The sequence below is a fragment of the Bacillus rossius genome (genome assembly GCF_032445375.1).
Source record: "Bacillus rossius redtenbacheri isolate Brsri chromosome 4 unlocalized genomic scaffold, Brsri_v3 Brsri_v3_scf4_2, whole genome shotgun sequence".
In the NCBI taxonomy this organism is placed as follows: Eukaryota; Metazoa; Arthropoda; class Insecta; order Phasmatodea; family Bacillidae; genus Bacillus; species Bacillus rossius.
Window position 1 is genome coordinate 10,131,386 of NW_026962011.1, and position 22,497 is coordinate 10,153,882.

The window sequence follows — 22,497 nt, forward strand, 5'->3', positions numbered from 1 at the left end:
TCCCTTATACAAGGCGACTACATATTCGTTAACGGTCGGATGAAATCTACCCGATTCGCCAATACTCGATGGAGGACTGTCTGCAGCCGCGACGCGAGTTGATCTGTCTCGCGGTAAACGGCGTCTCGTAATTAAAAAGTGCCCCCCGGATCTAACAGGTGGAAGGGGGGGGGTGTCTGGCCCGCCGAAAAATACCGAACTTGCCCGAACGCAGGCGGAAAAAAAACTCTAGCAGGAGTTTTGAAGTTGGCCACACTGGGCGACCGTAGCGAACTCTGTCGAAGCAGGTCTGAGTTGAAAACAATCGACTCGACCACGGCGTCCATATAACTCAAGGCAAAGCAGGTGCTGCTCTCTGGCGCCCTAGAGGGTAGGCAAGCGGAGAAGTTCGCGAATTGGCCGCTAGGAAGCGCTTGTGATCAGTTTTGGCGCACTCGTTTTGCGAAGAGACCTTGGAAACGGTCACCGGTGTCCAGGGGGTTACGACCGGTCATTGGTCTTACTTGGAACTGAGAAGGGGGGGAGGTGGGGGTAAAATGCAACGCTGATGGGAAACTACGCCCCGTCGTGGCTACAGAGGGGCGAATATAACACTACGACGTGATGAAAAAGGCGAATCTCAGCTCGTCTCTGCAAACTGGTCGCCTGCAAGCTACAGGCTTGCCTTGCAGTTAGGATCACGAAGGGAAATGATATTACAGGCTTGAGGCGTGACTGAAGGCGGGGGAAATATTAGCCAGAATGCTAGCCTAGCATGAGGCTGGGAAAGAAAATCAGCTCGCCTCTGAGAACAGAGGCTGAGGGCCTGGCCATAAAGAAAATAAGATGAGGGAAAAAAAAAATAATAATATTTCCAAAATATTTCAGATTACAAAATTTTTTAAATAAAACGTGCCTAGATACTTAATACACGGCACATACTTCCCCCCTGAAAGACGGAGTCAGGGTGGCCCACTTGCCACCAAAAACCTGGGTTCCAGAAACTTACCCTGTACCAGGATCTACTGTAGTAAACTACTTACAATGGCTAACAATTCTTACGTGTCTAAATAACGGCTAAAACTTACAGATAACTTATTGAATTAGGGGCGCCCCTATAAACTAGACAACGTAATGTAACACTTCTTAACCTAAATTTCTTATAAACTAGTACCATGGATTTTTTATATTACCTATGATTATTACCTAGGTTTTTTTGTTATATCAACACGTTAGTTGAGTATGGCATGCCGTAGTAGGAACGCTGTTCCTTGTAGAAAGAAACACAGTGAAGAGTGCCCTCATTTTAGGTTGGGGTGTACTTTCTTCAACTGAGAAATGTGCGCGCGCGCGCGATATTCGCCGGAACTGGGGTCGGCTAACGCGACCGTGACTGGCGTGAGGTATCGCTGGATCTGCCAGGGGCCATTCCAACGATATGAAAGCTTGGCTGACCTCTTGTCGATCGCCTTGCTGAGTGTGTGTGCTCTGCACAACACTAAATCTCCTACTCTGTAGGGATTGGGATAGCGTTTTTTGTTATATTTTTGCCTGCTTGCCTCGTGGGCCAAGTTCAGGTTTTTACGAGCTCTACTCCAGACTTCCTTAATGTTCCTGGGGTCGTCTGGTAGTAACTCTTTTAACGTCCATTGTTTAGAGAGTGGGGTGTTGGGCTGGTACGTAAACATGAGTTCAAACGGAGTTGTTTTGTGACTCTCATGTCTGGCGGAATTGAAAGCCATTTGCAACCACACGAGATTGGAATCCCACCTATCCTGCGAGTTCGCATGGAATGCTATCAAGGCAGACCGGAGGTTTCGGTTGAAACGCTCCGCATGCGAAGGCTGGGGGTAGTAGGGAGTCGTGGTCACGTGCTGAATGCCGTGTGAAAAACACATGTTTTTGAACTGAGTCGATTTAAAGTTTGTGGCATTATCGGAAACAATAATGGAAGGTACCCCGGATATTTTGAAAATATAATTTTGGAGGGCTCGAATGGTGATTTCGGCCGTGGCTCTTCTAACAGGGATTAGCCACACAAATTTTGAGAATGCATCTACGCATACTAGAAGCATCGAATTTCCGTCTTTTGACCTTGGGAAGGGTCCCACAAAATCTATGAAAAGCTTTTGCATGGGCCTTTCGGCCACGTCAGAACTTAAATAGCCGAACTGGGTCTGCTGCGCAGGCTTACTCAATGCACATAATTTGCACAATTTCACCCTTTGCGTTATATCCTTGTGCATTCCGTCCCAGATAAAATTCCTGCGAATGTTTTCAATTGTTTTGAAAATTCCTAAGTGTGCGCCCAAAGGTGACGAGTGGTAATATTGAAAAACCATGTCCCTGAGATTCTGAGGTAGGGCTATTCTGAAATTTTTTGCTAGTTGTGTCCTTCTGTAAAGTATGCCTTTTGAAAGTTTGTAATATTTTGGAGGTGAGCCTGATTTTATTTGGTTAATTATGTCGGACAATTGTGGGTCAGAATTTTGATTTGATTGTATGTCGGAAAATGCTAGAGGAAAATCTGTTAACAATGCGTGGCAGGACATAGGATTGTTTTCCTGAATCTCGGAGTTGGAAGGATTCTCGAACATTCGAGAAAGAGTATCCGCCACGATGTTCTGTGAACCACGAATATGCTGGATTTGAAATTTCAGAGAAGCAATCTTGACAATCCAGCGTCCTAATTTACCTAATTGCTTGGGGTGAGCCAAAAGCCAAGCAAGGGCCTGATTATCGGTTTCCAGCAGAAATTCTTTGTGTTCCAAATAGGGCCGGAACTTATCTATGCCGAAAACTACGGCAAGGCACTCAAGTTCGTATACCGAGGAGGCTTTCCTCTCCTGGTGTGTTAGGGTGCGGGAGGCGAAAGCTATTGGTTGCCTGCAGCCATCGAATTCTTGTGACAACACGGCCCCAATGGCCACACTGGATGCATCGGTTTGCAAAATAAACGGTTTACTGAAATCAGCCATTCTAAGTACTGGAGGGCTAGCTATTGCATGTTTTAGAAAATCAAAAGCTTTGTCCTGTTCTGGACCCCAATTGAAAACGGAATTTTTTTTACGTAGAGCATTCAGTGGTGCTGCATGCTCAGCAAAATTGGGTATGAATTTGGCGTAAAAATTTGCCATGCCAATAAACCTGGAAATGCCCTTAGCATCTTTAGGGGGTTGGAAATCCTTTATCGCTTGTGTGCGATTAGGGTCAATGGTTACTCCTCGACTTGAAATCAGGTGTCCGAGGAAAGAAATTTCCTGCACTGCAAATTTCACCTTCTTTGTATTAACAGTGAGTCCGGATTTACGTAGGCGCTTAAGGACTTCTTGCAAATGAGCCATATGCTCTTCAAAGGATTCTGAATAAACAACAACGTCATCAAGATAATTAAACACAAATTTGAATTTCAGATCGCCGAAAATTTGGTCTAGAAGGCGTGTTAACACTTGGGCGCCTGTGGCTAGGCCAAAGGGTACTACCTTGTATTGATACAGATTCCACGGAACGCAGAAACTTGTGACGTGTTTTGACTCTGGTGTTAGTGGTATTTGATGATAGGCCGAATTTAGGTCAAAGACGCTGAAAAATTTGGCTTTACTGAACCAGTGACATGCCGAATTTAGGTCTGGTAATGGCGTCATCTCTACTTCAATTTGCCGATTTACGCGGCGGAAATCGACCACCATGCGGTGACCTTGGCCTTGGTCCTTGGGTACTAAAAATGCCGGGGAGGCGAAACTGGAAGTGGAAGGTTCGATAACATCTTTGTCTAATAAATTTTGTATGTGATCCCGCATTATCTGCATTTTAGGTCCTAATAATTGGTAAGGGTGACACCTAACTGGGGTTTTGTCCAAAAGCTTAATTTCATATTGGGTGAGATGGGTACGCCCTAATTTTTCACTCAAAACGTCGGGAAAGTTACTGCATAACTTCTCTATTTCTCGTTTCTGTTCAAAGTTAAGATGGGTTAGTGAAATGTTATTATCACCTTTAGCCTCTGTGTGAATGGCATTTACTTTGCTCTGACATTTTGCGTCCGGTGACACAAAAGAAACAAAAACTTGGTTGTTAAATTTAAAGTGAATTCTTCGTGCTTTCAAATCAATTATCATGCCTGTTTTTGCAATAAAATCGGACCCAAAAATTAAATCTGTGGCCAAATCATCTGCTACTAAGAATGGGAAAGACCAAGAAAACAAATCGATTTTTACTTTAACAAAAACAACACGATTTACCTTCAAAGGCTGTTCAGCAGCTGTAAAACATTTTATTTTTATTGGCTCTACCTTTTGAATCAAACGGTCTTGTTGTAATTTCCTGAATAGCTGACCTGACACGAATGATCGCACGGATCCAGTATCTATTAGGCCTGGAACTTCTTGTTTTCCAATTATTGTGTTGGCGTAGGGCAAAACTGTGGGTATATTAGCTAGAATATTATGACATGTTCTTTTGTCCGTGGTTCGCGGACAATTACATTGTCTGCACATAGGCCTAAACGTGTTACAGTTTTCCGTTTGCTTGTCTTGACGAGCTTTGTCTTTCTTAGCTCGCCTTTGTTTCTGTTTTCTTCTTTTATTTTTTCCTCTGTGTGGGGAAGTGGTGTTCTGTTGAAATTTTTGGTCGTGTTTGGCATTAGGTTCGGTGTGAAGGGAAAAATTTCTAACTGTTGTTTGGGCGGCTGGCTCAGAAAGAATTCTTTCTGGCCAGCGATTTACACGTTTTTTGAATCACGCGAATTTTGATAGTTTGGGCGATAGTTTTTTGCGCGACACTGTTCAATGTAGTGCCCGGGTCTTTTGCAGTACCTGCAGACAGGTATCCGTTCCTCTTTATTTTGAGGCTTATCGACTTGTTCATTGCTGTTTTTGTGTTGCGAATTTTTGTTATAATACTGCTGTTTATTTTCTGTTACTCTGGTATTGTTGTGGGCGTAGACATTAGCTTCTCTATTTCGCTGGTGGTCTGCGTATTCTACATTCGTGTTGGAGATGCACAAGCGATCAAGCTCGGCAAAATTTTGCGGTCGGGCCTGAAAAACTGCTCGCGATCGTTCCTGCGGGTTAATTCCATCTAGGATGTTTGAGACTATCTCACTCTCAGATACTCGCAACCGAAGAATTTGAGCGGCTAGTTTGATGTCTGCTATGTAATTAGGCAAGGCTTCATTTCTTTGTTGTAGCCTGTTGTACCATTCCAACCTGATGTTGGTCATCAAACGGGCTGGAATAAAATAATTTAGAATGTCCTCATGAAATTTGTCAAAAGAATAATTTTGCTCAATGGCGAGCGTCACTCGCTCGCTCAAGGGTGGTTGTGTGAAGGGGAAAATAACTTCTAGGAGTTCCCTGTCTGGAAGGTTTGCCTTTTGTTTAATTTTGAACAAGTTCTTTAGGAATTTGATTAGACTCTTGGGCTCCAACCCTGTGGTTTCCTGAAAATTAGCCAGCAGTCTTTCGACGGGATTAGGTATCTTGGCGTAAAAACTACCTCCAGTTGTTTGATTGAAGGTAGGAACCACAGGTACTGGGTTCGGTGCTAGATTAGCGGCGTGAGGTGTGACTGGCGGAGGTTGAGTTTGGTTTTGAAGTTGGTATACCTGCGGGCCCAATGGCAGGTATGTGGTGGCGGGGCTGGGGTAAGGAAGTTGTGATTCAATCCTGCCACCAGGGTGCACAGGGGCTGGTTGTGGTAGCGTAGCTGCCAGGGTGGAAGGAAAGGCTGTCAGTGGCGAAACTGACCTTCCACTGGTCGAGGAGGTGGGAAGGGCTTCCTGGGAGGTATGGAGGGATGTGAAGGCTGACCGGAATTCATGATAGGGGTTGAAAATGGCGGGTGAGGTGGAGGGTAGGTATATGGGTTGGGGCATGTAAACAGGATGAGCTGAGAGCGAATGCGTAGGATAGGCGAAGGTGACATTGGTGCTCGGGTGAGTACCCGTCGCCATGACAGTCGCAGATGGAAAATGAGATGGTGTGAATGTCGAAGTCAATGCCCGGCGACGTGATGTCAAGGGGGGTGAGGGTGGTGGGGAGGGTGAAAGAGGTGGGGTAGGGACTGGGCTGCCTCCAGTGTGCATTTGTTTTAGGGGTTCCTGTACTTGACTGTCAGTTACTCCTCCTGCCACTGCCTCTACGGGTTCAAGTGTTCTTTGGTCGATTGCGGCTAGTTTGCTCCGCAATTGGAAATTTAGACCAGGAATCTGTTGCCTACATTTCTCGATCTCCTTTTGGTAGATCCCATTTAATTTTTTTGGTGGCTAGTATTGTGAGGTTGGTAAATCTCGTGCCAATATGACTCAAGCGAGTTAGCGCACGTAAGATGTTGTTTCTATTTGTCTCGTTTCGTACAGAATTAGTATAACTGTGGAGTTCCTGAAATTTACTACAAACACAGTTAAATTCCTCCAAAAAGTCCAAGTCAGCGAGATTAGTGACTTGTGGTTGAATTTCCTCGGCACACGCAGCTCGGAATCTTTTCCGGAGCGTGGCCACGTCACCGAGGCTTGACAACCCTCGAAATCGGAGTTCATACTCCAGCAAGTCACGGAGGAGATAATCCGGCGTGAGCATTGTGTCCCTTTCGTAGGTGGAGCTTGGTCCAGTCTTACGAGGACAGCAAAACATATACAAAAATTTACGTTGATTGGCCAACCAACAAACTATGGTTGAAACAAACTATGGTTGAAACAGTACATTAAATTCTACACAAGACACTCTTAATTTAACTTAGCTTAGCTTAATAATATCGTAGTTGCTCCGACGAGTCGGAAGTATGTGCCCAGAATACAGAAAGTTAACTATTTTTGCCGGCAGACGAATGAGTTGGTACGCCTGTCGGCGTCGCTCTCAGAGGTAAGCGACCTCTGGGACCTGCGTGAACAAGAAAGGGGGGGGGGGGGGAGGTAGCCGACGTGCTATCACGCACGCGTGGCAAGATTACAGCTGTCAACAGACGCCACTGCCCTCGGCCGTCGGGCGAGGAGAAAAGGGGGGGAGGGGTGTCTGTGACCTTGTGCCTGTCACGTCCGGGGACGCGCGATGGGGGGGGGAAGGTCAGCTGGCTGGCTGAAAGACGTCTTGCACGCTACGCGCTACCTAAGTCCGCACGGGAATTTAAAACTCAATATAAATTTTAAAAATTTAACTCATTATAACTAGAGGGTGTACCAGCGATCAGTTTACAATATTATTACAAAATTATTATCATCAAAAATTAATTAAAAAAAATTTTGTACTTTTAATTTTAGTTTAGGTATGCTTATATTTTTCAGGTATGCCTATAGACCAAGGTAACCATGCTCTGCTACCAAGTTGTAACACCCCTCGTGCCTCAAAATAGAATTATTTGGAATTAATTAAAAAGCCTTGGAAACAAGCTGGAAAAAAAAATACGTTAAATGAAATGATTTACCAGAGGCGACACGAGGTGGGAACAAACACAATTTAGGAACTTCCTGTAACAAGCAAAGGGGAAGTTGGAGGATCGTTATAATCAATAAAATAAAAACTACACGATTAACTTGATCTATAGTTTCCCTGTTTTATTTGCCCTGATTCATTATCATGTTTCCATTATTTTAACATACACACAAAAGGTTTTAACAATTTTCAAAGATTAACAAAAGGAAAACGAAAATAGGCCGGCCTGTGCTTACTGAGAACAATTTACATTCGTAGTTTGACATATAAACATTTGCATTATGACTTTCACACCCAAAGTTTGATGGATTTGATTATTACATTGATAATTAGTTCTATTAGTTTTACATTTTCTTGAGAAAAACACTGGTCGCTGGTGGGTTGGTCATCCGGCTGAGATAGTACGTCGCTAGGTAAAGGGGAAATGTTGAAATTACATTACCACCCGGGGTCTTCAAACAATCACGTCGGGCGGTAGAAAGTTTCTTCTAATGTTTCTTCCCACGGAACAGGGAAGGGGGGGAGGCCACGAGATGAGAGTATCAATCTCTCCCGGTCATCGAACCCTGTCAAAACAGGGGAGTTGCCCAGCACGCTGCAGTCGTGGAGTCAGCCAGGCTCGGGAGCTCACGAATTGCGCGGCAGGACGCGGATGATTTCTTCATAATAATAAATTTCAAAGAGAAAAATTTCTAAGGCAAATAACTAAACTATGCAGACAGACTAATCTACTAAAATGGACTTGAGGGATAGCATCCCTTATACAAGGCGACTACATATTCGTTAACGGTCGGATGAAATCTACCCGATTCGCCAATACTCGATGGAGGACTGTCTGCAGCCGCGACGCGAGTTGATCTGTCTCGCGGTAAACGGCGTCTCGTAATTAAAAAGTGCCCCCCGGATCTAACAGGTGGAAGGGGGGGGTGTCTGGCCCGCCGAAAAATACCGAACTTGCCCGAACGCAGGCGGAAAAAAAACTCTAGCAGGAGTTTTGAAGTTGGCCACACTGGGCGACCGTAGCGAACTCTGTCGAAGCAGGTCTGAGTTGAAAACAATCGACTCGACCACGGCGTCCATATAACTCAAGGCAAAGCAGGTGCTGCTCTCTGGCGCCCTAGAGGGTAGGCAAGCGGAGAAGTTCGCGAATTGGCCGCTAGGAAGCGCTTGTGATCAGTTTTGGCGCACTCGTTTTGCGAAGAGACCTTGGAAACGGTCACCGGTGTCCAGGGGGTTACGACCGGTCATTGGTCTTACTTGGAACTGAGAAGGGGGGGAGGTGGGGGTAAAATGCAACGCTGATGGGAAACTACGCCCCGTCGTGGCTACAGAGGGGCGAATATAACACTACGACGTGATGAAAAAGGCGAATCTCAGCTCGTCTCTGCAAACTGGTCGCCTGCAAGCTACAGGCTTGCCTTGCAGTTAGGATCACGAAGGGAAATGATATTACAGGCTTGAGGCGTGACTGAAGGCGGGGGAAATATTAGCCAGAATGCTAGCCTAGCATGAGGCTGGGAAAGAAAATCAGCTCGCCTCTGAGAACAGAGGCTGAGGGCCTGGCCATAAAGAAAATAAGATGAGGGAAAAAAAAAATAATAATATTTCCAAAATATTTCAGATTACAAAATTTTTTAAATAAAACGTGCCTAGATACTTAATACACGGCACAAAATAATGGGTTTAGAATAGCTAAATAATTGAAACTGTATGGGGTGGGGTGATGCACCTTACCAACATTACTAGTATTGAACCCCTGCCTTACCAAACTCCCTACGATTTGCAATTATAAGAAAAACCGGTATTAATGCCGCCAGAGGCACTGAGCCGTTTGGACTGTGTTACTTGTGTATCTCTATTAGTTACATTTAGCTCAAGTGTTTGTTCCCCTAATTATTACAGCAGCAAGCAAACAAAGTAAATCTCACTGTTTTTAACATACAACAACTTCTCAAAGGCAATGTTACACAATTCTACGACAGAGATATCTGCTGAAGACAACACATAAAACTTAACAAAGTAAATACTGCATTATAACTAGTTGGCTTGGATTTTACAAATGTAATATTTATGAAAGCTGGGTAACTTACCAGAAACGTTACTTGTGCTAGGTTTATCCGAGTGGTCTTGTCTATTCGCATTGCTCAGCTGCGCAATGTGGACTAGCGTCACATCGTCTTCATCTAAAAAATAATAATGTGACATTTACATTTACATGTAAGGCTCCAAGAGCTAATGTAAAATATCTACAATACACAAGGGAAAAAAATACGAACCACTATCAGTACCTGTATCAGGTGTCTGTGATGGACGAGCTTGTGAAAGTCCCGTTTTCTGTGTAAAACTGCTCTTCTGTTTCCTTATTTTTGCAAAATCTTCATCTGTAATAAAAAAACATCCTGGGTAAGATATGTACAAAAATAATAATTTTTATACATAGGTAAAACAAGTTTCAAGCTCATTCGGCAGGTTTTGAATAATTGCATACAAACCTGATGTGTCAGAATATTCAGACGATGGTTCATACAAAGAATCAGAACTGCAGTTATCAGCTTCTGAACCAGAAGAAGCATAAAATTCTTCATGTTCGAAAAATTCGTCACTCTCGCGCGATCTCTTTGCCATTTCTACTGCAACAAAACCGCGGTAATTCCCCTGGCACTATGAAACACGCCCGAAGCAGCTTCAAACGTAAAACAGTACAGCAGATGCCATCTAGCGGCAACCGATAGTACTACGACGACTGTGGAAAGAACGCCCAGCAATCCAAGCCCGTTTATCGCTCGAGCAAGCACATATTAGTCCATGAAAACGTGCGCTCGAGTGAGGCTCGAGCGCCGTTCATTGTATTAAAATACTATGCTCGAGCTGAGCTCGAACATGGACCCGAATGTGTTAAAGGGTTAAATGATTCAACACCATTGTTAACATTTTTAATTACTTGCATATTATTTTATTTTGGACTCTTGAAACCTATATTTCGAATCAAGGGGTATACTCTGGGATACGAATTTCAGATTCGGATAAAAAAAAATAGAGATTTGCCCATAACTAATTATAATACACATAATTGAAACATCTAAATTATGTGTTGCAAATAGAACTATTTAATAGTGCCCATGACTTCAATGGAATCTGAGAATGAAATTGTAACTCCCCTCGTGCCTCAAAATAGAATTATTTGAAATTAATTAAAAGAGCCTTGGAAACAAGCTGGAAAAAAAAATACGTTAAATGAAATGATTTACCAGAGGCGACACGAGGTGGGAACAAACACAATTTAGGAACTTCCTGTAACAAGCAAAGGGGAAGTTGGAGGATCGTTATAATCAATAAAATAAAAACTACACGATTAACTTGATCTATAGTTTCCCTGTTTTATTTGCCCTGATTCATTATCATGTTTCCATTATTTTAACATACACACAAAAGGTTTTAACAATTTTCAAAGATTAACAAAAGGAAAACGAAAATAGGCCGGCCTGTGCTTACTGAGAACAATTTACATTCGTAGTTTGACATATAAACATTTGCATTATGACTTTCACACCCAAAGTTGGATGGATTCGATTATTACATTGATAATTAGTTCTATTAGTTTTACATTTTCTTGAGAAAAACACTGGTCGCTGGTGGGTTGGTCATCCGGCTGAGATAGTACGTTGCTAGGTAAAGGGGAAATGTTGAAATTACATTACCACCCGGGGTCTTCAAACAATCACGTCGGGCGGTAGAAAGTTTCTTCTAATGTTTCTTCCCACGGAACAGGGAAGGGGGGGAGGCCACGAGATGAGAGTATCAATCTCTCCCGGTCATCGAACCCTGTCAAAACAGGGGAGTTGCCCAGCACGCTGCAGTCGTGGAGTCAGCCAGGCTCGGGAGCTCGCGAATTGCGCGGCAGGACGCGGATGATTTCTTCATAATAATAAATTTCAAAGAGAAAAATTTCTAAGGCAAATAACTAAACTATGCAGACAGACTAATCTACTAAAATGGACTTGAGGGATAGCATCCCTTATACAAGGCGACTACATATTCGTTAACGGTCGGATGAAATCTACCCGATTCGCCAATACTCGATGGAGGACTGTCTGCAGCCGCGACGCGAGTTGATCTGTCTCGCGGTAAACGGCGTCTCGTAATTAAAAAGTGCCCCCCGGATCTAACAGGTGGAAGGGGGGGGGTGTCTGGCCCGCCGAAAAATACCGAACTTGCCCGAACGCAGGCGGAAAAAAAACTCTAGCAGGAGTTTTGAAGTTGGCCACACTGGGCGACCGTAGCGAACTCTGTCGAAGCAGGTCTGAGTTGAAAACAATCGACTCGACCACGGCGTCCATATAACTCAAGGCAAAGCAGGTGCTGCTCTCTGGCGCCCTAGAGGGTAGGCAAGCGGAGAAGTTCGCGAATTGGCCGCTAGGAAGCGCTTGTGATCAGTTTTGGCGCACTCGTTTTGCGAAGAGACCTTGGAAACGGTCACCGGTGTCCAGGGGGTTACGACCGGTCATTGGTCTTACTTGGAACTGAGAAGGGGGGGAGGTGGGGGTAAAATGCAACGCTGATGGGAAACTACGCCCCGTAGTGGCTACAGAGGGGCGAATATAACACTACGACGTGATGAAAAAGGCGAATCTCAGCTCGTCTCTGCAAACTGGTCGCCTGCAAGCTACAGGCTTGCCTTGCAGTTAGGATCACGAAGGGAAATGATATTACAGGCTTGAGGCGTGACTGAAGGCGGGGGAAATATTAGCCAGAATGCTAGCCTAGCATGAGGTTGGGAAAGAAAATCAGCTCGCCTCTGAGAACAGAGGCTGAGGGCCTGGCCATAAAGAAAATAAGATGAGGGAAAAAAAAAATAATAATATTTCCAAAATATTTCAGATTACAAAATTTTTTAAATAAAACGTGCCTAGATACTTAATACACGGCACATACTTCCCCCCTGAAAGACGGAGTCAGGGTGGCCCACTTGCCACCAAAAACCTGGGTTCCAGAAACTTACCCTGTACCAGGATCTACTGTAGTAAACTACTTACAATGGCTAACAATTCTTACGTGTCTAAATAACGGCTAAAACTTACAGATAACTTATTGAATTAGGGGCGCCCCTATAAACTAGACAACGTAATGTAACACTTCTTAACCTAAATTTCTTATAAACTAGTACCATGGATTTTTTATATTACCTATGATTATTACCTAGGTTTTTTTGTTATATCAACACGTTAGTTGAGTATGGCATGCCGTAGTAGGAACGCTGTTCCTTGTAGAAAGAAACACAGTGAAGAGTGCCCTCATTTTAGGTTGGGGTGTACTTTCTTCAACTGAGAAATGTGCGCGCGCGCGCGATATTCGCCGGAACTGGGGTCGGCTAACGCGACCGTGACTGGCGTGAGGTATCGCTGGATCTGCCAGGGGCCATTCCAACGATATGAAAGCTTGGCTGACCTCTTGTCGATCGCCTTGCTGAGTGTGTGTGCTCTGCACAACACTAAATCTCCTACTCTGTAGGGATTGGGATAGCGTTTTTTGTTATATTTTTGCCTGCTTGCCTCGTGGGCCAAGTTCAGGTTTTTACGAGCTCTACTCCAGACTTCCTTAATGTTCCTGGGGTCGTCTGGTAGTAACTCTTTTAACGTCCATTGTTTAGAGAGTGGGGTGTTGGGCTGGTACGTAAACATGAGTTCAAACGGAGTTGTTTTGTGACTCTCATGTCTGGCGGAATTGAAAGCCATTTGCAACCACACGAGATTGGAATCCCACCTATCCTGCGAGTTCGCATGGAATGCTATCAAGGCAGACCGGAGGTTTCGGTTGAAACGCTCCGCATGCGAAGGCTGGGGGTAGTAGGGAGTCGTGGTCACGTGCTGAATGCCGTGTGAAAAACACATGTTTTTGAACTGAGTCGATTTAAAGTTTGTGGCATTATCGGAAACAATAATGGAAGGTACCCCGGATATTTTGAAAATATAATTTTGGAGGGCTCGAATGGTGATTTCGGCCGTGGCTCTTCTAACAGGGATTAGCCACACAAATTTTGAGAATGCATCTACGCATACTAGAAGCATCGAATTTCCGTCTTTTGACCTTGGGAAGGGTCCCACAAAATCTATGAAAAGCTTTTGCATGGGCCTTTCGGCCACGTCAGAACTTAAATAGCCGAACTGGGTCTGCTGCGCAGGCTTACTCAATGCACATAATTTGCACAATTTCACCCTTTGCGTTATATCCTTGTGCATTCCGTCCCAGATAAAATTCCTGCGAATGTTTTCAATTGTTTTGAAAATTCCTAAGTGTGCGCCCAAAGGTGACGAGTGGTAATATTGAAAAACCATGTCCCTGAGATTCTGAGGTAGGGCTATTCTGAAATTTTTTGCTAGTTGTGTCCTTCTGTAAAGTATGCCTTTTGAAAGTTTGTAATATTTTGGAGGTGAGCCTGATTTTATTTGGTTAATTATGTCGGACAATTGTGGGTCAGAATTTTGATTTGATTGTATGTCGGAAAATGCTAGAGGAAAATCTGTTAACAATGCGTGGCAGGACATAGGATTGTTTTCCTGAATCTCGGAGTTGGAAGGATTCTCGAACATTCGAGAAAGAGTATCCGCCACGATGTTCTGTGAACCACGAATATGCTGGATTTGAAATTTCAGAGAAGCAATCTTGACAATCCAGCGTCCTAATTTACCTAATTGCTTGGGGTGAGCCAAAAGCCAAGCAAGGGCCTGATTATCGGTTTCCAGCAGAAATTCTTTGTGTTCCAAATAGGGCCGGAACTTATCTATGCCGAAAACTACGGCAAGGCACTCAAGTTCGTATACCGAGGAGGCTTTCCTCTCCTGGTGTGTTAGGGTGCGGGAGGCGAAAGCTATTGGTTGCCTGCAGCCATCGAATTCTTGTGACAACACGGCCCCAATGGCCACACTGGATGCATCGGTTTGCAAAATAAACGGTTTACTGAAATCAGCCATTCTAAGTACTGGAGGGCTAGCTATTGCATGTTTTAGAAAATCAAAAGCTTTGTCCTGTTCTGGACCCCAATTGAAAACGGAATTTTTTTTACGTAGAGCATTCAGTGGTGCTGCATGCTCAGCAAAATTGGGTATGAATTTGGCGTAAAAATTTGCCATGCCAATAAACCTGGAAATGCCCTTAGCATCTTTAGGGGGTTGGAAATCCTTTATCGCTTGTGTGCGATTAGGGTCAATGGTTACTCCTCGACTTGAAATCAGGTGTCCGAGGAAAGAAATTTCCTGCACTGCAAATTTCACCTTCTTTGTATTAACAGTGAGTCCGGATTTACGTAGGCGCTTAAGGACTTCTTGCAAATGAGCCATATGCTCTTCAAAGGATTCTGAATAAACAACAACGTCATCAAGATAATTAAACACAAATTTGAATTTCAGATCGCCGAAAATTTGGTCTAGAAGGCGTGTTAACACTTGGGCGCCTGTGGCTAGGCCAAAGGGTACTACCTTGTATTGATACAGATTCCACGGAACGCAGAAACTTGTGACGTGTTTTGACTCTGGTGTTAGTGGTATTTGATGATAGGCCGAATTTAGGTCAAAGACGCTGAAAAATTTGGCTTTACTGAACCAGTGACATGCCGAATTTAGGTCTGGTAATGGCGTCATCTCTACTTCAATTTGCCGATTTACGCGGCGGAAATCGACCACCATGCGGTGACCTTGGCCTTGGTCCTTGGGTACTAAAAATGCCGGGGAGGCGAAACTGGAAGTGGAAGGTTCGATAACATCTTTGTCTAATAAATTTTGTATGTGATCCCGCATTATCTGCATTTTAGGTCCTAATAATTGGTAAGGGTGACACCTAACTGGGGTTTTGTCCAAAAGCTTAATTTCATATTGGGTGAGATGGGTACGCCCTAATTTTTCACTCAAAACGTCGGGAAAGTTACTGCATAACTTCTCTATTTCTCGTTTCTGTTCAAAGTTAAGATGGGTTAGTGAAATGTTATTATCACCTTTAGCCTCTGTGTGAATGGCATTTACTTTGCTCTGACATTTTGCGTCCGGTGACACAAAAGAAACAAAAACTTGGTTGTTAAATTTAAAGTGAATTCTTCGTGCTTTCAAATCAATTATCATGCCTGTTTTTGCAATAAAATCGGACCCAAAAATTAAATCTGTGGCCAAATCATCTGCTACTAAGAATGGGAAAGACCAAGAAAACAAATCGATTTTTACTTTAACAAAAACAACACGATTTACCTTCAAAGGCTGTTCAGCAGCTGTAAAACATTTTATTTTTATTGGCTCTACCTTTTGAATCAAACGGTCTTGTTGTAATTTCCTGAATAGCTGACCTGACACGAATGATCGCACGGATCCAGTATCTATTAGGCCTGGAACTTCTTGTTTTCCAATTATTGTGTTGGCGTAGGGCAAAACTGTGGGTATATTAGCTAGAATATTATGACATGTTCTTTTGTCCGTGGTTCGCGGACAATTACATTGTCTGCACATAGGCCTAAACGTGTTACAGTTTTCCGTTTGCTTGTCTTGACGAGCTTTGTCTTTCTTAGCTCGCCTTTGTTTCTGTTTTCTTCTTTTATTTTTTCCTCTGTGTGGGGAAGTGGTGTTCTGTTGAAATTTTTGGTCGTGTTTGGCATTAGGTTCGGTGTGAAGGGAAAAATTTCTAACTGTTGTTTGGGCGGCTGGCTCAGAAAGAATTCTTTCTGGCCAGCGATTTACACGTTTTTTGAATCACGCGAATTTTGATAGTTTGGGCGATAGTTTTTTGCGCGACACTGTTCAATGTAGTGCCCGGGTCTTTTGCAGTACCTGCAGACAGGTATCCGTTCCTCTTTATTTTGAGGCTTATCGACTTGTTCATTGCTGTTTTTGTGTTGCGAATTTTTGTTATAATACTGCTGTTTATTTTCTGTTACTCTGGTATTGTTGTGGGCGTAGACATTAGCTTCTCTATTTCGCTGGTGGTCTGCGTATTCTACATTCGTGTTGGAGATGCACAAGCGATCAAGCTCGGCAAAATTTTGCGGTCGGGCCTGAAAAACTGCTCGCGATCGTTCCTGCGGGTTAATTCCATCTAGGATGTTTGAGACTATCTCACTCTCAGATACTCGCAACCGAAGAATTTGAGCGGCTAGTTTGATGTCTGCTATGTAATTAGGCAAGGCTTCATTTCTTTGTTGTAGCCTGTTGTACCATTCCAACCTGATGTTGGTCATCAAACGGGCTGGAATAAAATAATTTAGAATGTCCTCATGAAATTTGTCAAAAGAATAATTTTGCTCAATGGCGAGCGTCACTCGCTCGCTCAAGGGTGGTTGTGTGAAGGGGAAAATAACTTCTAGGAGTTCCCTGTCTGGAAGGTTTGCCTTTTGTTTAATTTTGAACAAGTTCTTTAGGAATTTGATTAGACTCTTGGGCTCCAACCCTGTGGTTTCCTGAAAATTAGCCAGCAGTCTTTCGACGGGATTAGGTATCTTGGCGTAAAAACTACCTCCAGTTGTTTGATTGAAGGTAGGAACCACAGGTACTGGGTTCGGTGCTAGATTAGCGGCGTGAGGTGTGACTGGCGGAGGTTGAGTTTGGTTTTGAAGTTGGTATACCTGCGGGCCCAATGGCAGGTATGTGGTGGCGGGGCTGGGGTAAGGAAGTTGTGATTCAATCCTGCCACCAGGGTGCACAGGGGCTGGTTGTGGTAGCGTAGCTGCCAGGGTGGAAGGAAAGGCTGTCAGTGGCGAAACTGACCTTCCACTGGTCGAGGAGGTGGGAAGGGCTTCCTGGGAGGTATGGAGGGATGTGAAGGCTGACCGGAATTCATGATAGGGGTTGAAAATGGCGGGTGAGGTGGAGGGTAGGTATATGGGTTGGGGCATGTAAACAGGATGAGCTGAGAGCGAATGCGTAGGATAGGCGAAGGTGACATTGGTGCTCGGGTGAGTACCCGTCGCCATGACAGTCGCAGATGGAAAATGAGATGGTGTGAATGTCGAAGTCAATGCCCGGCGACGTGATGTCAAGGGGGGTGAGGGTGGTGGGGAGGGTGAAAGAGGTGGGGTAGGGACTGGGCTGCCTCCAGTGTGCATTTGTTTTAGGGGTTCCTGTACTTGACTGTCAGTTACTCCTCCTGCCACTGCCTCTACGGGTTCAAGTGTTCTTTGGTCGATTGCGGCTAGTTTGCTCCGCAATTGGAAATTTAGACCAGGAATCTGTTGCCTACATTTCTCGATCTCCTTTTGGTAGATCCCATTTAATTTTTTTGGTGGCTAGTATTGTGAGGTTGGTAAATCTCGTGCCAATATGACTCAAGCGAGTTAGCGCACGTAAGATGTTGTTTCTATTTGTCTCGTTTCGTACAGAATTAGTATAACTGTGGAGTTCCTGAAATTTACTACAAACACAGTTAAATTCCTCCAAAAAGTCCAAGTCAGCGAGATTAGTGACTTGTGGTTGAATTTCCTCGGCACACGCAGCTCGGAATCTTTTCCGGAGCGTGGCCACGTCACCGAGGCTTGACAACCCTCGAAATCGGAGTTCATACTCCAGCAAGTCACGGAGGAGATAATCCGGCGTGAGCATTGTGTCCCTTTCGTAGGTGGAGCTTGGTCCAGTCTTACGAGGACAGCAAAACATATACAAAAATTTACGTTGATTGGCCAACCAACAAACTATGGTTGAAACAAACTATGGTTGAAACAGTACATTAAATTCTACACAAGACACTCTTAATTTAACTTAGCTTAGCTTAATAATATCGTAGTTGCTCCGACGAGTCGGAAGTATGTGCCCAGAATACAGAAAGTTAACTATTTTTGCCGGCAGACGAATGAGTTGGTACGCCTGTCGGCGTCGCTCTCAGAGGTAAGCGACCTCTGGGACCTGCGTGAACAAGAAAGGGGGGGGGGGGGGAGGTAGCCGACGTGCTATCACGCACGCGTGGCAAGATTACAGCTGTCAACAGACGCCACTGCCCTCGGCCGTCGGGCGAGGAGAAAAGGGGGGGAGGGGTGTCTGTGACCTTGTGCCTGTCACGTCCGGGGACGCGCGATGGGGGGGGGAAGGTCAGCTGGCTGGCTGAAAGACGTCTTGCACGCTACGCGCTACCTAAGTCCGCACGGGAATTTAAAACTCAATATAAATTTTAAAAATTTAACTCATTATAACTAGAGGGTGTACCAGCGATCAGTTTACAATATTATTACAAAATTATTATCATCAAAAATTAATTAAAAAAAATTTTGTACTTTTAATTTTAGTTTAGGTATGCTTATATTTTTCAGGTATGCCTATAGACCAAGGTAACCATGCTCTGCTACCAAGTTGTAACACCCCTCGTGCCTCAAAATAGAATTATTTGGAATTAATTAAAAAGCCTTGGAAACAAGCTGGAAAAAAAAATATGTTAAATGAAATGATTTACCAGAGGCGACACGAGGTGGGAACAAACACAATTTAGGAACTTCCTGTAACAAGCAAAGGGGAAGTTGGAGGATCGTTATAATCAATAAAATAAAAACTACACGATTAACTTGATCTATAGTTTCCCTGTTTTATTTGCCCTGATTCATTATCATGTTTCCATTATTTTAACATACACACAAAAGGTTTTAACAATTTTCAAAGATTAACAAAAGGAAAACGAAAATAGGCCGGCCTGTGCTTACTGAGAACAATTTACATTCGTAGTTTGACATATAAACATTTGCATTATGACTTTCACACCCAAAGTTTGATGGATTTGATTATTACATTGATAATTAGTTCTATTAGTTTTACATTTTCTTGAGAAAAACACTGGTCGCTGGTGGGTTGGTCATCCGGCTGAGATAGTACGTCGCTAGGTAAAGGGGAAATGTTGAAATTACATTACCACCCGGGGTCTTCAAACAATCACGTCGGGCGGTAGAAAGTTTCTTCTAATGTTTCTTCCCACGGAACAGGGAAGGGGGGGAGGCCACGAGATGAGAGTATCAATCTCTCCCGGTCATCGAACCCTGTCAAAACAGGGGAGTTGCCCAGCACGCTGCAGTCGTGGAGTCAGCCAGGCTCGGGAGCTCACGAATTGCGCGGCAGGACGCGGATGATTTCTTCATAATAATAAATTTCAAAGAGAAAAATTTCTAAGGCAAATAACTAAACTATGCAGACAGACTAATCTACTAAAATGGACTTGAGGGATAGCATCCCTTATACAAGGCGACTACATATTCGTTAACGGTCGGATGAAATCTACCCGATTCGCCAATACTCGATGGAGGACTGTCTGCAGCCGCGACGCGAGTTGATCTGTCTCGCGGTAAACGGCGTCTCGTAATTAAAAAGTGCCCCCCGGATCTAACAGGTGGAAGGGGGGGGTGTCTGGCCCGCCGAAAAATACCGAACTTGCCCGAACGCAGGCGGAAAAAAAACTCTAGCAGGAGTTTTGAAGTTGGCCACACTGGGCGACCGTAGCGAACTCTGTCGAAGCAGGTCTGAGTTGAAAACAATCGACTCGACCACGGCGTCCATATAACTCAAGGCAAAGCAGGTGCTGCTCTCTGGCGCCCTAGAGGGTAGGCAAGCGGAGAAGTTCGCGAATTGGCCGCTAGGAAGCGCTTGTGATCAGTTTTGGCGCACTCGTTTTGCGAAGAGACCTTGGAAACGGTCACCGGTGTCCAGGGGGTTACGACCGGTCATTGGTCTTACTTGGAACTGAGAAGGGGGGGAGGTGGGGGTAAAATGCAACGCTGATGGGAAACTACGCCCCGTCGTGGCTACAGAGGGGCGAATATAACACTACGACGTGATGAAAAAGGCGAATCTCAGCTCGTCTCTGCAAACTGGTCGCCTGCAAGCTACAGGCTTGCCTTGCAGTTAGGATCACGAAGGGAAATGATATTACAGGCTTGAGGCGTGACTGAAGGCGGGGGAAATATTAGCCAGAATGCTAGCCTAGCATGAGGCTGGGAAAGAAAATCAGCTCGCCTCTGAGAACAGAGGCTGAGGGCCTGGCCATAAAGAAAATAAGATGAGGGAAAAAAAAAATAATAATATTTCCAAAATATTTCAGATTACAAAATTTTTTAAATAAAACGTGCCTAGATACTTAATACACGGCACAAAATAATGGGTTTAGAATAGCTAAATAATTGAAACTGTATGGGGTGGGGTGATGCACCTTACCAACATTACTAGTATTGAACCCCTGCCTTACCAAACTCCCTACGATTTGCAATTATAAGAAAAACCGGTATTAATGCCGCCAGAGGCACTGAGCCGTTTGGACTGTGTTACTTGTGTATCTCTATTAGTTACATTTAGCTCAAGTGTTTGTTCCCCTAATTATTACAGCAGCAAGCAAACAAAGTAAATCTCACTGTTTTTAACATACAACAACTTCTCAAAGGCAATGTTACACAATTCTACGACAGAGATATCTGCTGAAGACAACACATAAAACTTAACAAAGTAAATACTGCATTATAACTAGTTGGCTTGGATTTTACAAACAATGATACTTGGTTATCAAATAAATTAAGAATGTACGTAAGCACATTTTCCCCTTTAAGTTACATATTTACCACCTCTTCACAACTGCAAGAGCAGATGTACAAACACAGCACAAAGAATAACTTAATGCATTTGTGGTGTTCATAAATAAAATCAATGGGCTCTGTAGTAAAATATAACATTTGAGATAACTGTAAATACTTTGTTATTTACTATTTTACTCCAATATTTTTCTAAGAATATTTTTCCTCAAATTCCGAATCTTTTGAATACTGGAGATTCGGTGGGATTCAAGGATTCAACCAGCCCATTCCTATTGGACAGATAATGCAAAAACAATGTGTTATACTACACACCTTACTTCTTTTTCTTTCGACACACAGCCACTTACACACAATGAAAACACTATTTATTCAGTCTTGATCGTAGGCTTCCGTGGTGAGATTGATTAATTTCTAGGTCTCTGTGTAGAGACCACATTTGTGAAACCGTTCATCAGGCACAACATACATTTTTTTAAAGATTTGGGCTCAACCCAGAAGCAACAAAAAAAAGTTAAATCTTAACTAACATATAAAACAAACAGTAATATAGACACTGGGAAATCTTGAAACATGAGGAATGTCAATTATCAGACTGATGAATCACATACTGTACTGACCGCTTTATAATTCTGTCATTCAATCTCTTCAAGTAGCCAGCTTCTTGGGTGCAGAAAGGGTTGTTGGTGTTAACAGCATTGTAGCCGACAATGAAATCACACCGGATATGCTCAAAGTTCTTGTCCTGATTTGCTAAATCCTGCAAAAATGATTTAATTTTCAACTAACCTGGCAATCAGGAATATCCACTTCACCAGAAAACTAAATAAATGATACAGTATTAATAATGGAATTTATTTAGTTTTTTTTAATCATAAAAATGTTATTGTTTAGTGCCATTGAGTATCAGAAATTTAAATAGAACTTTAGTTTGGAATATGGTAATCAGGTAATAGTACTTTTAGTATCCAACTTCATCAATAAGGAGTGTGCCTATGTTTTAGTTATCATACTGACGTCGACCGGGGCTACGCCCTCCCTAAGCCCGATATGCCTCACGCCGTCACCACCCCTCTCCTCCCACCACCACCCTCTATTTCAAACCTCCCGCCCCGTGTGCAGGTGTAGGTGTAGGTGTAGGTGTGTGTGTGTGTGTGTGTGTGTGTGTGTGTGTGTGTGTGCGCGCGCGTGCGTCGCGTGTGAGGCTGCCAACAAGAGGCGAGATTAGAGTCTGTGCCATGACCCCTTTTATTTTATCATCCAAATTTAATGTTTACGTAATTGCTACTTGTCTTTTCTTTAATTAATATTCCCTAAGGATTACGTTTGCAGTGCTAGTTGGTAAGGACGGCGCAGCGCCCCACGCGGCAGGCAACGGAACTACCCGCAACCAGTTTGAACCATAATATTAATTAAAATAATTAATACTCAACATAAATAATTAAGGAAACCTTGTTATAATTTTATTATAGAATTTTAGTGTATTTGTTTTAGTTAAATAAGTGGTAGTAAATAACAGGACAGGCTAACGGTAAATCCAGCGCTTTCCGGCCGCCATGCTGCCCTGGCCTC

At 43.7% G+C, this 22,497-nt stretch overlaps 1 protein-coding gene across 5 annotated transcripts in view; it reads right to left on the reverse strand.

Annotated features, from left to right (window-relative positions):
• The window catches only part of LOC134541907 (endoribonuclease Dicer-like), a 224,263-nt gene that overhangs the window by 139,077 nt on the left and 62,689 nt on the right, over positions 1-22,497 (reverse strand). For all 5 annotated transcript variants that reach the window (XM_063385650.1, XM_063385649.1, XM_063385646.1 and 2 more), the window contains exon 8: positions 21,546-21,685. In XM_063385650.1, the coding sequence (XP_063241720.1) occupies positions 21,546-21,685 (140 nt within the window). The remainder of the gene's footprint in view (positions 1-21,545; positions 21,686-22,497) is intronic.